Below are 13,674 nucleotides of genomic sequence, written 5' to 3'. Positions count from 1 at the left end.
TGAGCCGGCAGTTGAATTGGGTACTGGAGTCTTGGGGCCTTCTGGCTCTGTCTCAGGGTGGGTTCCGTAAAGGCCGCTCCACCGCCGACAATCTGGTGAGCCTGGAGTCAGCCATCCGTACTGCCTTTGCCCGCCGTCAGCACCTGGTCGCTGTCTTTTTCGACATGCGGAAGGCGTACGATATGACATGGCGTCATCACATCCTTTCTACGCTTCATGGATGGAGTCTTTGGGGTCCGCTGCCGATTTTCATCCGAAATTTTCTGTCGCATCGACCCTTCCGCGTGCAAGTCGCAGCCTCTCATAGTTCCTCCTGAATTCAGGAGAACAGAGTGCCACAGGGATCTGTTTTAAGTGTCTGCCTGTTTTTAATAGCAATTAAAGGGCTTGCTGCGGCGGTGGGAATGTCTGTCTCAGCGTCCTTGTATGCTGACGACTTCTGCCTTTACTATAGCTCTATTGGCATTGCAGCTGCTGAATGTCAGCTGCAGGGCGCTATCCACAAGGTGCAGTCTTGGGCTGTATCGCATGGCTTCCAGTTTTCGGCTACCAAGACCTGCGTTATGCATTTCTGCCGGCGACGCACTGTTCACCTGGGGCTGCAGCTTTATCTTGACTGCGAACTTCTTGCTGTGGTGGAGTCACATAGGTTTTTGGGTGTGGTTTTTGATGCCTGGTTGATTTGGCTGCCTCATATTCGGCAGCTTAAACAGATGTGTTGGCGGCATCTAAATGCTCTACAATGTTTGAGCCACACCAGCTGGAGCGCCGACCAATCTACTCTCTTACGGCTCTACCAGGTGTTAATCCAGTCTTGTCTGGATTATGGGAGCCTGGCTTATGGTTCAGCATCCCCTTCGGCATTGCGGGTGCTGGACCCAATCCTTCACAGCGGGATACACCTTGTCACTGGTGCTTTCCGGACCAGTCCTGTGGCCAGCATACTTGTGGAGGCAGGTGTCCCTCCACTGCAGTTATGGCGCCAACATTTACTGGCCACTTATGCTGCCCATGTTTTTAACTTGCCCGGGCACCCAAATTATCGTCTTCTGTTCCCGCACTCGGTCGCCCATCTGCCAGAACGTCGGCCCCGATCGGGTTGTACGATAGCGGTCCGCGTCAAAGAGCTCCTTTCCAAGCTTGGGGTTTTCCCTGTTCCACTTCCTTTCCAGGCCCTTTTGCGTACACCCCCGTGGTGTGTTCCTCGCCCTTGCCTTCGGCTCAAATTGGCTCAGGGCCCGAAGGACTCGGTCCCTCCGGAGGCCTTCCGCCACCGCTTTTATTCCATCCTAGCTACGTATCAGGGCTCTGGTGTTATATACATTGACGGTTCGATGGTTGTTGGTCTGGTCGGTTATGCTCTAACTCTAGGGGACCATTCCCAACAACGATCCTTGCCGGCTGGCTGCAGCGTTTTCACTGCTGAGCTGGGCGCCATCTTTCGTGTCCTAGAGTATATCCGCTCCTGCTCAGGTGAGTCCTTTGTTATCTGCAGCGACTCCCTGAGCAGTTTACAAGCTGTTGACTAGTGTTTCCCTCACTCTCGTCTGGTGATGGCTGTCCAGGAGTGCCTGCATACTCTTGCCTGTTGTGGCCGATCTGTGGTCTTTATTTGGACCCCTGGCCATGTTGGCATACCTGGCAATGAAAATGTTGACCGCCTGGCGAAAGAGGCCACCAGTAAACCATCTCTGGACATTGGCCTCCCGGAGACTGATTTGCGAGCTATCTAACGCCACAAAATTTTCGAACTTTGGGACACTGAATGGCGCGCCCTGCCTTCACGAAACAAACTTTGGGCCATCAAGGAGTTTACCGGTGTATGGCGCTCCTCCTTGCAGGTCTCTCGCAGGGTGTCTGTTGTCCTCTGCCAGCTGTGCATTGGGCACACATGGTTGACACACAGCCACCTATTGCGACGTGAGGACCCACCTTTATGTCGCTGCGGCTCCGTTTTGACGGTGGTCCACATTTTGTTGGAGTGGCCACTTTTAGCTGTGCTCAGGCAGATGTTCGCACTGCCTGACATACTCCCTGCCCTTTTAACAGATGACTCTGCCATGGTGGACTTAGTTTTGCATTTTACTCGGGCAGGGGTTTTTTATCATTTAATCTGAGTGTTTGTTATGTCCTTTTTGTTTTGATTCTGGCCTTTGGCCTACAATTTTAGACTGAGTTTTTAATGTGTTCTCGGTGGTTGGCTTTTCCTTTTTATCTCTATGGTCAGCCACCCACCTTCACACTCTGTGTGGTTTTAATTTGTTTTGTCTGATCTCTGAGTTTTTGTTGTCCTGTGTCATCTGCCGTCTTTTCTGTTGTTCATTTTTTATTCTCTGTGGGTGATTTTAGATTTTTGGAAAAAGGGACCGATGACCGTAGCAGTCTGGTCCCTTTAATCCCAGAAACCAACCAACCAATCTTGTACTGTGTCCCTGTATATTGTCCATTCCTTTTCCAATGACTGTATTTGACTGCATTCAACTAACTGGTACCTTTCTGAGATCATTGTTATGTACGTGTGCCTGATTTCCTTATTCTGAAATTTCTCCACTCTTATTCTCCTGCATATGGACCTGATCTCCTGCACTTTCAGCCTCACAATACCAATTTCACTGCAGATTAAATAGTGATCAGTGTCATCAATGAATCTCCTGAATACATGTTTGTCCCTCACAGCCTTCATGAATTCCTGATCTGTTATTATATAGTCAGTGACAGATCTGGTTCCCCTGCCTTCCCAAGTATACCAGTGAATGTTCTTATGTTTAAAAAAGGAGTTTGTGATTACTAAGCCCATACTGGCACAGAAATCCAGGAGTTGTTTCCCGTTCCTATTGGCCTCCATATCCTCTCTGAATTTACCCACAACCTTTTCACACCCTTCTGTTCAATTTCCAATCCTGGCATTAAAATCACCCATGAGCAGAACACTGTCCTTGTCCTTTACTCTAACAACTACATCACTGAGTGCGTCATAAAAACTGTCCATCTCATCTTGATCTGTCCCTTCACAATGGGAATATACTGACACAATCCTAATTTTCTTGCTAGACACTGTCAAATCTCTCCACATCAGTTGTTCGTTTACATACCTTATTGCAACTATGCTGGGTTCCATTTCTTTGCTGATGAAAAGCCCTACACCCCATTGTGCTATTCCTGCTTTGACTCCTGACAGGTAGACCTTGTATTCTCCCACTTCCTCTTCTTTCTCACCCCTTACCCGAATGTCACTAACAGCTAAAACGTCCAACCCCATCTTACTTGCAGCTTCTGCCAGCTCTACCTTCTTCCCAGAGTAGCCCCCATTGATATTAATAGCTCTCCATCTCGTTACCATTCGTTTGCCGAGTCGTATCTTAGGAGTCCCTGGTTTGTCAATTAGACGTGGGACTCCGTCACCTCCAAAGGTCCGAGGCATTTTGCTCTGATTGTTGCCAGCATCATATTTATAGTACCAGGGAAGCAGGTTGCTAGCGTTACTTGCCCCGGGTCCCATTGAGTTTTACCCCTAACGGTTGAGGGACTAACCGGTGGATTTGGTAGTCTTTGCCGTCTGAGCACAAAGGTGACCACGACTCGGAATATGTCCGAGATGCCCAGCCTTATTCCAAAGTAACTGGTATCCTGACTGTCAGGACCACTTACTTGGCCACTCATACGTTGCCCGTGGTTCATGAACTAGGACATGACAACAGGAACCCACACCATGAACCACTATAGCAATATGATAACATATATAAAAGTGCAGAACATTCCAAGAGAAAAGGAAATTGCATTTAAAATGAACTAACAAATCATTACAAAGGGTTTGCAATCCTGATATCTTTATAATTTGGCAACTTACAGAAGGTATTACTAAAACATTGGTGACTAGGGAACTGATTATGACATGTTTGGAAGCAGGATCTAAGACGATGGGAGGAACGTAGCTGAAGAGTGCCCAAGTGAGTATGTTGTGGACGAAGTCAGAGTGTTAAAAATTATGTGGGACTTGGTATTAGAACATAAACATTTACCTTGAATACTTAAGTCTGTAGAGAAGGAAGCATTTGAAGTGGAAGGGATGTCAGCTATTGAAGGGGAGATCTTGTTGCTCATTGGTTAATATGACATGAAGTTTGGATGTGAGCCTTGATGACATAGAGATCAACATCCAGGAAAGTAGGTTTGGATCAGGAGTAGGATTAAGTTAATTTCAGTTGAAAAAAATTGTTAAAATAATTAAACTATTGCAGGAAATGGAGGAGTTCTTCATCACTGTGAAATCATCTCAGAAAGAACCCAATGAATCTATACCAAGCCAGTGACCATAGCTAGGAGACACAACTTCTGGAAGTTGAGTAATGCTTCTTCCACTTCATCCATGAAGAAGTTGATGGCATAGATTGAGTCCATCCTGGTTCTATAGCCATTCAAGTAGTTTCTTTGTAGGTCTGGCCCTCAAAGATGGGAAAATTATGACTAGGGATAAAGTTGGCTTCTGTGTCAATGATCAAGGTTTTTAAGAGCCATTCAGATGGGAATTGGGAGAGGCAGTGGTCAAGGACTGGGAGGTTGTAACGTAAGGTGAAAGACAAAGGCGAGTGGATTTGGGATGCTGCAGGAAATTGTTTGTATCATCTGTATTGCATAGAAGGCTCTGTGTATAGGTTGGAGCTGCTTTTGTCGTAGATCAGTTAATCTCCCACACAGTCTACTCCTCTGACGCTCCAACCACTATAGCTTCCACTAGCAGAACATTCAAAACTACCTCCCTCATTATCCAATACCACTCAGTTGTAGAATGCCTCAAAACATTATGTGTCATGGCTACAATTTTTTCAATTCAAGTCTTGAAATGAGTGATATTCTCACCAATGTCTGCCCCCCCCCCCCCCAATAGTATTTACTGTCTGCTGTCACCTACAATGGCTGCCATATCATTCTTGTCATACTTTATTATAGTCCCAGAACACTACCTATACCTCTAGGTTGTTACCCCTGCAACTGCTTCCACTGTAAAACCTGCCCTTTGTACCCATCTTCTATCACATACTTCAGTCTCGCCTCTGGCACATCATCATTAGAGATGGGGCAACATAATTATGACTGTTTTCAGAATAATTTTCGAGCAGTACAGATTAGAACTAACACATTTATTGCACCCACATTAACAAGGTAAACCTGTAACATGAACTCTTGAGCAGTATATTACACAGACTAAAGATATAGAATGTCCTTAGTTGCACCATAGAAGTGCAAAATATACTTCAACAGGCAAATTATATATAAAATAATAATAATAATAATAATAATAATAATACTCCAGTTGCTTCAGTCTGCATACATACATCACAGATGTTTGAGTCTTGAAAAGGGCTCTAAAGGGCTCTGGAATCATACAGTTTCATTTAATTTAGGTACCCATGCCTGGGTTTCAGGCAGGATCCCCCATTTCTTTCAATGCTGAGGTGCTGTGCCAATATAGCTGCAGAGCCTCTGCCATGCTGTTCGAGTCTGGGGAGTACCAGATGGACTGAGGCATAGATGGGAATTTGGATTGAGGAGGAATGTGAGCTAGAGTGACAAAGTGGTTAGGGTATTTGCCTAGTGAGCAGCAGACCTGCATTTGAATCCTGGCCTTGGTACAAATTTTCATTCATTGTTTCAGTGCGCATGTACACATCATAGATGTTTGAGACTTTAAGGGCTCTGGAACCATGTGGTTCATTTGAAATTTCACAGATTTCAAGAAAGAGTGACCTGCGAAGGTAACATTTGGACAAATTATACATTTGATGGTATGAAAAAATTCTGCATTGCTGTAGGCTTTTTTGATAATACTGTATTATTTTTAGAGCTACCAAAAATAAATGAACAAGATGTTAGGAAAGTATGCTTCAAGTGATACTTCTATAAGGAAAATTTAAACTTGTTCTGTTGTAGACTTAAAGAAGTAAACAGATGAGTGGGTCATTGTATTACAAGTTCTAAAAATTATGACAGGTTTCTTGAAAGCTTTTTGCTTGTTTTTAACAAAAAAAAAAAAAAAAAAATATCTGCCCTTCAGTCTGTGATTGAAAAAGACAAGCAAATTAAAATGGATAACTGCTGGTATGAAAGTGACGAGTGTGAGAAGAAGATAGTTACACAATGAACTGAAAAACAAAAAATAGATTTTATAAACTATGTAAAATAGTATAAAACCATATTTAGTTGGCTGGTAAAGTTGACAGAAAAATGGCACAAAAAATCATTTTGAACCATACAGTAATAAAATTTGAACTTGGTGTCATAACCAGCAGTTCACTAATCTCCAAAAATTAAGTTAGTTCACAAAGCCATTGTAAAGTGATCAGAATATTTCAATGAATTTTTTGTAAATGCATCAAAATCTGATGTTGATGTTAAATGGTAATCTAGATAATGTCCAATCTTTGGTTTTCAATCAGAATAACAGGGAAGTTCCTACTAGATTTGAAAGAATTACTGCTAATGATCTAGAAAAATTAGTATTATCCTTAAAAAATGAAGATCTGACTGGATGGGAGGAAGTACTCGCCTGGGTAATGGAAACCGTTTCTAATATAATGTCAGGACCCCTGTCTGTAATAATTAATGACTCATTTGAAGAAATATACTTTCCAGGTGCTTTAAGGTACAGAGTAGTTAAACCATTATTTGAGAAAGGCTCAAAGGAAGATATGAAACTATTAGCCAATAAGTATTAAAAGAACACCCAATCTTCTCAGAAGTATCTGAAACCATTGTTGCAACACAGATACAAAATTTCATAGCAAGATTTATCATCAAATTAAATCAGCTTGACTTCCAGAAAGGCAAGCATACATATGCGCTATCAACAACTTTGTTGAGAAAATTTGCTTATCTTAGGACAAGTTTCAAAAAATTACAGGAATTTTTTATGACCTTATGAAGGCTATCTATGGCTCCACAAATTAGAAAGAAATGGAATAAATGGTAGTGCTTTGTGGTGGTTCAAACCATATCTAATAGAAAGTATAGGGTAGTTGTAGCTTCAGATACAGGAAGTTATTCCTTAGATTGGAAAATTGTTTCCCAGGCAGTCCCATAATGTTTCATTTTAGGCCTAATCCTGTTTTATTACCTCTAAACGTAATATCCCACTCAGTTTTATGTGCAGACAACACATCTGTATTCACTGAAAGTGAGACAAAGAACAAAATCCCAAGGAATCACTGACACCCTAAACAGCTTAGAACACTGGTTTGATATAAATGGATTAAAATTAAACAATACAAAGACGGAACTAATACAGTTTAAAAGTAAACAATCAAAATCAAATAAATTTCAAATTACCCATACAAGTCAGGAACTTAGGGAAGCAAATTTATGAAATTCATGGGGATATTTCTAGAAAATAATTTATTGTGCTCTTCTAGCATTAGCTTCTTGGCAAATAATTTAAACAGTCCTGCATTCACAATGATAGTACAGTCTTACACAGCTAATATTGTACAGTAGAAAAATTGTGATATCTCATGTTTTCTCAGTGCAATTGGTTAATGGAGTGCTTCCAGGTGTTCTACCAAACTGTTGTTTCCACTTTGTGCACAATTTTTTGATGACCAACCCAGCTCTCCACTTCAGATGTTGTGAGCTTTGCAGTTACACATACTCGCTGCCTAGACTCAAACCAATCTGCTAACAGCAAGACATGGAGCACCTGAAGAAGACAGCTTGCTCTTCAAAATACTGTGCATAAAATGGAAACAAGAACTCAGCAGAACATCTGGATGCGCACTATAACTAGAAAAATTGTTTATCAGAGCTACTTTGAATCTGTTGTAAGGTACTGAGTAAGCTTTTGGACAAATGCAAGTAGGATATTATTACTACAAAAAACTATTACTATAAATGTGTGTAATATTAAACATGGGGATTCATGCTGACCTCTTTAAGGAACTAAATATTTTAACTATTCTGTATATACAGGGTGTTTCAAAAATGACCGGTATATTTGAAACGGCAATAAAAACTAAATGAGCAGCGATAGAAATACACCGTTTGTTGCAATATGCTTGGGACAACAGTACATTTTCAGGCAGACAAACTTTCGAAATTACAGTAGTTACAATTTTCAACAACAGATGGCGCTGCGGTCTGGGAAACTCTATAGTACGATATTTTCCACATATCCACCATGCGTAGCAATAATATGGCGTAGTCTCTGAATGAAATTACCCGAAACCTTTGACAACGTGTCTGGCAGAATGGCTTCACATGCAGATGAGATGTACTGCTTCAGCTGTTCAATTGTTTCTGGATTCTGGCGGTACACCTGGTCTTTCAAGTGTCCCCACAGAAAGAAGTCACAGGGGTTCATGTCTGGCGAATAGGGAGGCCAATCCACGCCGCCTCCCGTATGTTTCAGATAGCCCAAAGCAATCACACGATCATCGAAATATTCATTCAGGAAATTAAAGACGTCGGCCGTGCGATGTGGCCGGGCACCATCTTGCATAAACCACGAGGTGTTCGCAGTGTCGTCTAAGGCAGTTTGTACCGCCACAAATTCACGAAGAATGTCCAGATAGTGTGATGCAGTAATCGTTTCGGATCTGAAAAATGGGCCAATGATTCCTTTGGAAGAAATGGCGGCCCAGACCAGTACTTTTTGAGGATGCAGGGACGATGGGACTGCAACATGGGGCTTTTCAGTTCCCCATATGCGCCAGTTCTGTTTATTGACGAAGCCGTCCAGGTAAAAATAAGCTTCGTCAGTAAACCAAATGCTGCCCACATGCATATCGCCATCATCAATCCTGTGCACTATATCGTTAGCGAATGTCTCTCGTGCAGCAATGGTAGCGGCGCTGAGGGGTTGCCACGTTTGAGTTTTGTATGGATAGAGGTGTAAACTCTGGCACATGAGACGATACGTGGACGTTGGCGTCATTTGGACTGCAGCTGCAACACGGTGAACGGAAACCCGAGGCCGCTGTTGGATCACCTGCTGCACTAGCTGCGCGTTGCCCTCTGTGGTTGCCGTACGCGGTCGCCCTACCTTTCCAGCACGTTCACCCATCACGTTCCCAGTCCGTTGAAATTTTTCAAACAGATCCTTTATTGTATTGCTTTTCGGTCCTTTGTTTACATTAAACCTCCGTTGAAAACTTCGTCTTGTTGCAACAACACTGTGTTCTAGGTGGTGGAATTCCAACATCAGAAAAATCCTCTGTTCTAAGGAATAAACCGTGTTGTCTACAGCAGACTTGCACGTTGTGAACAGCACACGCTTACAGCAGAAAGACGACGTACAGAATGGTGCACCCACAGACTGCGTTGTCTTCTATATCTTTCACATCACTTGCAGCGCCATCTGTTGTTGAAAATTGTAACTACTGTAATTTCGAAAGTTTGTCCGCCTGAAAATGTACTGTTGTCCCAAGCATATTGCAACAAACGGTGTATTTCGATCACTGCTCGTTTAGTTTTTATTGCCGTTTCAAATATACCGGTCATTTTTGAAACACCCTGTATTTGCTTGCAGACTGTTTATACATAACAATCCAGAATTATGTATAGGAAACCATTTTCAACGTGTGTATAATACTAGGAACAAGTATAATTTCACAGATTAAAACTCTATATCCAAACTCCTCAGAACATTGCTTTGGAAATTTACAATAAATTAAAATTTTTCACACTGTGAAAAGAAAATCATAAGCCATCCTTAGGTGAAAATGTTAAAGTTCAGTCATCAATTTTTTTAGTGATCACAAACCTTTTTTGCAGTGCAATGTAATAAACTTGTACTTATGTTGAAGTAAAACTGTGAGGGACAGGTGTGAGTCTTGCTTTGACAACTAAGTTGGTAGAGCATTTGCCCACAATAGGCTAAGGCCTCAGGTTTTAGTCCTGATCCAGGACACAGTTTTAATCTGCCACAAAGCTTCAAATCAGCACACACTCCACTGCAGAGTGAAAATTCATTTTGGAAATAATCCCTCAGCCTATGGCTAAGCTATGTCTCCACAATATCCCTTCTTCCAGGGGTGCTAGTTCGGCGAGGTATGTGAGAGAACTTCTGTGGAATTTGGAAGGTAGGAGATACTGGCAGAAGTAAAGCTTTGAGGGCAGCCTGTGAATCATACCTAGGTAGCTCAGTCCGTAGAGCACATGCCCATGAAAGGCAAAATTCCCAGGTTTGTCCTGGTGTGGCACACAGTTTTAAACTGCCTGGAGTTTCATTGTGGAAACAATGCCCAAAGTTGTGGCTAAGCCATCTCTATTCAGTACCCTTTCTTCTAGGGGTGCTAGTCCTGCAAGGTATGTAGGAAAACTTCGGCGAAGTTTGGAAGTTAGATGTACTGCCAGAACTAAAGCTGTGAGGGTGGGTCATGAGTCATGCTTGAATAGTTCTGGCATTGAGCAGTTCCTGCAAAAGGCAGAAGTCCAAGATTCAAGTTCCAGTCTGTCACACAGTTTTAATCTCCCAGGAAGTTTCAGATGCTTGACTTGGTCTTCTTTTATGTTGGCAAATAAGATAGTGTGAAGCTCACAATATAAGATTATAACATAATTTCTGTTTTGTTCATAGGTCAGACTGCTTCCAAAAATGATGCTAAATCTCTCACAGATAAAGAATGGGCACAAAGACTATCACCACAACAATATTCAGTTTGTCGGCAAGGAGGAACAGAACAAGTATGTTATTATAAATAACTCTCTTATTGTAGAGGGTATCATGAAGCATTTATGGGTAATTTTTCTAGCATGTTTAGTGTTTATCTTGACTTATTATCCTCAATTGCAAGTCCTTCATATTGCAGCCTGCATAGACTCTTGCATTATTTCCCTCTAACCCTCAAATATAGGCCAGCTAGTTCTGGAAGCTGAGATTCAGTGTTTGTTATTTGTCTCCGTTGCTTACAGCCAGGCACTATTCCCCAGTGTACTCAAATGTCATGGTTGCAATTCCTGTCACATTGAATTGGAACTGAAGTGATAAGCAAGAATTAAGGTCAGATTGCACAAAGGTGATCCAGATGAAAACTTTAATTATTTATTATTGCACAAATGAGGTGAGGTAGGACTAATACAGAAAAATTACAAATACATAATTTTTAATGTTGTTCTCCATGTTGCGTATTACTACTTCAGATGTACGTGGATGCATCATGAGAAGAATTCTTTTGATTGCGTACGCACTGCCATTTACTCCTGTTCATTGCTTCTGAAATGCTCCTCCTAGTGATCTCTGAGCCATACGATCACTTGAAAGTTACTGAGGGCAAGGTCTAATGACTGAAGTAGGCATTCAAAGCATTCAAACTTCATGGCCTGCGTTGTTGCTATGGCTTAATGGGCTCTTATGAGATAATCTTATTGCAACAAAAGACTTGCAACAGCTCTTTCACTGCAACAGTGTTTTCATTTATTGCTACATGGCATTTCTGGCCCAGACTTTGAGTGCCTTCCACAGAAATTTAGCTTGTTTTAAACTTCTGCATCACTTGTTGCAGGAAGACACAAATCACCTTACCATGCTCTTATCCTGTGATGCATTTCCGCAGATTTTTAATAACTTCACTACTCAAAAAATATATCAACGATTGCTGCTCCAACTTGGTGCAAGTCAACAATGCTGTTGCCATCTTTTCTGTGATTCAACAACATGCTGTCAACTCTTGATCATATCTCAAAACTCAACTCCTGCTAACTGCCAAATCAGTAGCACAACTATTAGGAATATTATTGCATATTTTAGGTTTCCATTTGAAACACCCTTGTAAGTGCAGTCATAACTACAAAGGAGAGCAGCTTAATCCAAAGTAATAGTATGTACAAGACTCTTTTTGATGTTGGCACTTAGAAGATATTATTAGTGTTTAAATTATAGTTGTAGATTTGAAAACTGGATTTGTTTATGTATAGATGGCTGAGAGCAATTGGTAGCACTTTATTCTGGCTGAGGTCCCCTACAATCCTTTTCCTTCATTTCATACTAAGAGGAATTCAGTTTCTTGAAATAACGTAGTGCTTTGGGAACAAATCATGTACTGCACAAAGTGATAGAGATGGCATATGCTGACAACCTATAGCCACAATAAGAAACATTTGTGACAGCTTCTAGTATTGAAGGATGGGATTACTGAGATACTTGTATTTCTGAATAATATCTAAATGAGAACTATGAATTGTGGAGATAGTTAACGAACAATAGAAGCATTTATGTAGTGTCCCGTGGTTGGGAGGAAAGAACTAACAGTCAATTTGAAGACACTTTATTATAATTAAAGAGAAGAAAAAAAAAATGCCTTCTTGGCATACAACTAAGTTTTAAATGCAAGGACAATAAGAAAACCCCACAGCTCTCGTGGTGGCAAACCGTATAAGGAACAAGACAATGGAAGAAAATACTGACCAAAATCCACTCTACTAATTACACAATACAACGTGCTACTACAATGCTATGGCAAGTGTATACAATGCTAGGGCTGGCGTAAGTACTGGCCGGAACTGTTCATAGTGGTACATAAACACTGCCATTCTGACTGTCCGAGCATGCTTATAAAGCTGGGTCAGCAGAGTGCTACATGAGTCATATGAGTTCTGATTGGTGGAATAGTGTCACATGTTGTCTGGTGAAGTAGTTTTGTGTTTATTTGGAAAGTCTGTTTGTTTATATCCACTGGCGATGTTTCTGTCCGCGCTCCAGCAAGGAGGTTGGCAACCTATCTTGTTGGTTGTGCGGGCCCTCTAAATAAGGGGCTGCTACAATATTTCTCCCCATGGGGGAAAAAAAAAATGCACAGCACCACAAATATCCAGAGAAGTAGGGGTGTCCTGGTCGACATCCATGGATTCGTGGCCGGCAGAGGCAGGAGGCGGCGACGCAGCAAGGACAGCTGGCGGCGGAGACAGTAGATGAGGCAGAGGCAGAAGCAGCGGTTCAGCCGCAGGGTGGTTGGTGATAGGCACTGGCAGCTCCCCCGGGGCATCATGGTCCACAAGACAGGGGCGGAGCTGATTGAGGTGCCGTCGGGTGGCAGAACCGTTGGCCCACTGGAGAGATGTCATTGCCCAGCCACAGAGCTTGGTGATGACCACAGGTGCCCAGTGTGCTCTTGGTTGAGAGAAGATCCACACCTAGACCTCCTGCCCGATGTGAAAGGAGTGCGCTGGTGTGGGGGTGGGAGGGTGAGAAGCCTCGGGAACCAGGACATATAAGGGAGAGTGGAATGGTTGACTGTGAAGTATCTCCGCTGGACTTTCACTGGCATGGGGGGTGGCACGATATGTAGCCAAAAAAAGAAGCACAGCTTCCTGCAGCGGGTAACGGCTCAGCAGCTTATTGAGCTGGGTTTTGAACATCCGTACAAAATGTTCTGTCTAGCCATTTGTCGCAGGGTTAAAAGGGGAGGTCTGGACTAGGGAAATTCCATTGGCAGTACAGAATTGCTTAAACTCAGCTGAAGAAAATTGTGGACCATTGTCCGTAAAAGTCGTTTGGGGGAGACACTTGACGGCAAAAAGGCACTGGAGAATTTTGATAGTCTCAGCAGAAGTGGTGTTCATCATGTGGGAGACATAAGGGTATCCTGAGCCAGAGTCAATCAGTATGAGCCACTGGGAATGATTAAACGGCCCTGCGAAATCCAAATGGAGATGTTCCCATGGAGTAGCTGCATCCGGCCACGAAAA

General features: G+C 42.5%; 1 protein-coding gene across 1 annotated transcript in view; it reads left to right on the top strand.

The window, feature by feature from the left end:
* Positions 1 to 13,674, top strand: part of LOC126414482 (peptide methionine sulfoxide reductase MsrB-like) — a 92,048-nt gene that overhangs the window by 36,622 nt on the left and 41,752 nt on the right. The window contains exon 2 of the mRNA XM_050083349.1: positions 10,568 to 10,674. Within this exon, the coding sequence (XP_049939306.1) occupies positions 10,568 to 10,674 (107 nt within the window). The remainder of the gene's footprint in view (positions 1 to 10,567; positions 10,675 to 13,674) is intronic.

Source organism: Schistocerca serialis, chromosome 1 (assembly GCF_023864345.2).
Source record: "Schistocerca serialis cubense isolate TAMUIC-IGC-003099 chromosome 1, iqSchSeri2.2, whole genome shotgun sequence".
NCBI lineage: Eukaryota > Metazoa > Arthropoda > Insecta > Orthoptera > Acrididae > Schistocerca > Schistocerca serialis.
This window is presented reverse-complemented; position numbering and strand designations above follow the sequence as displayed.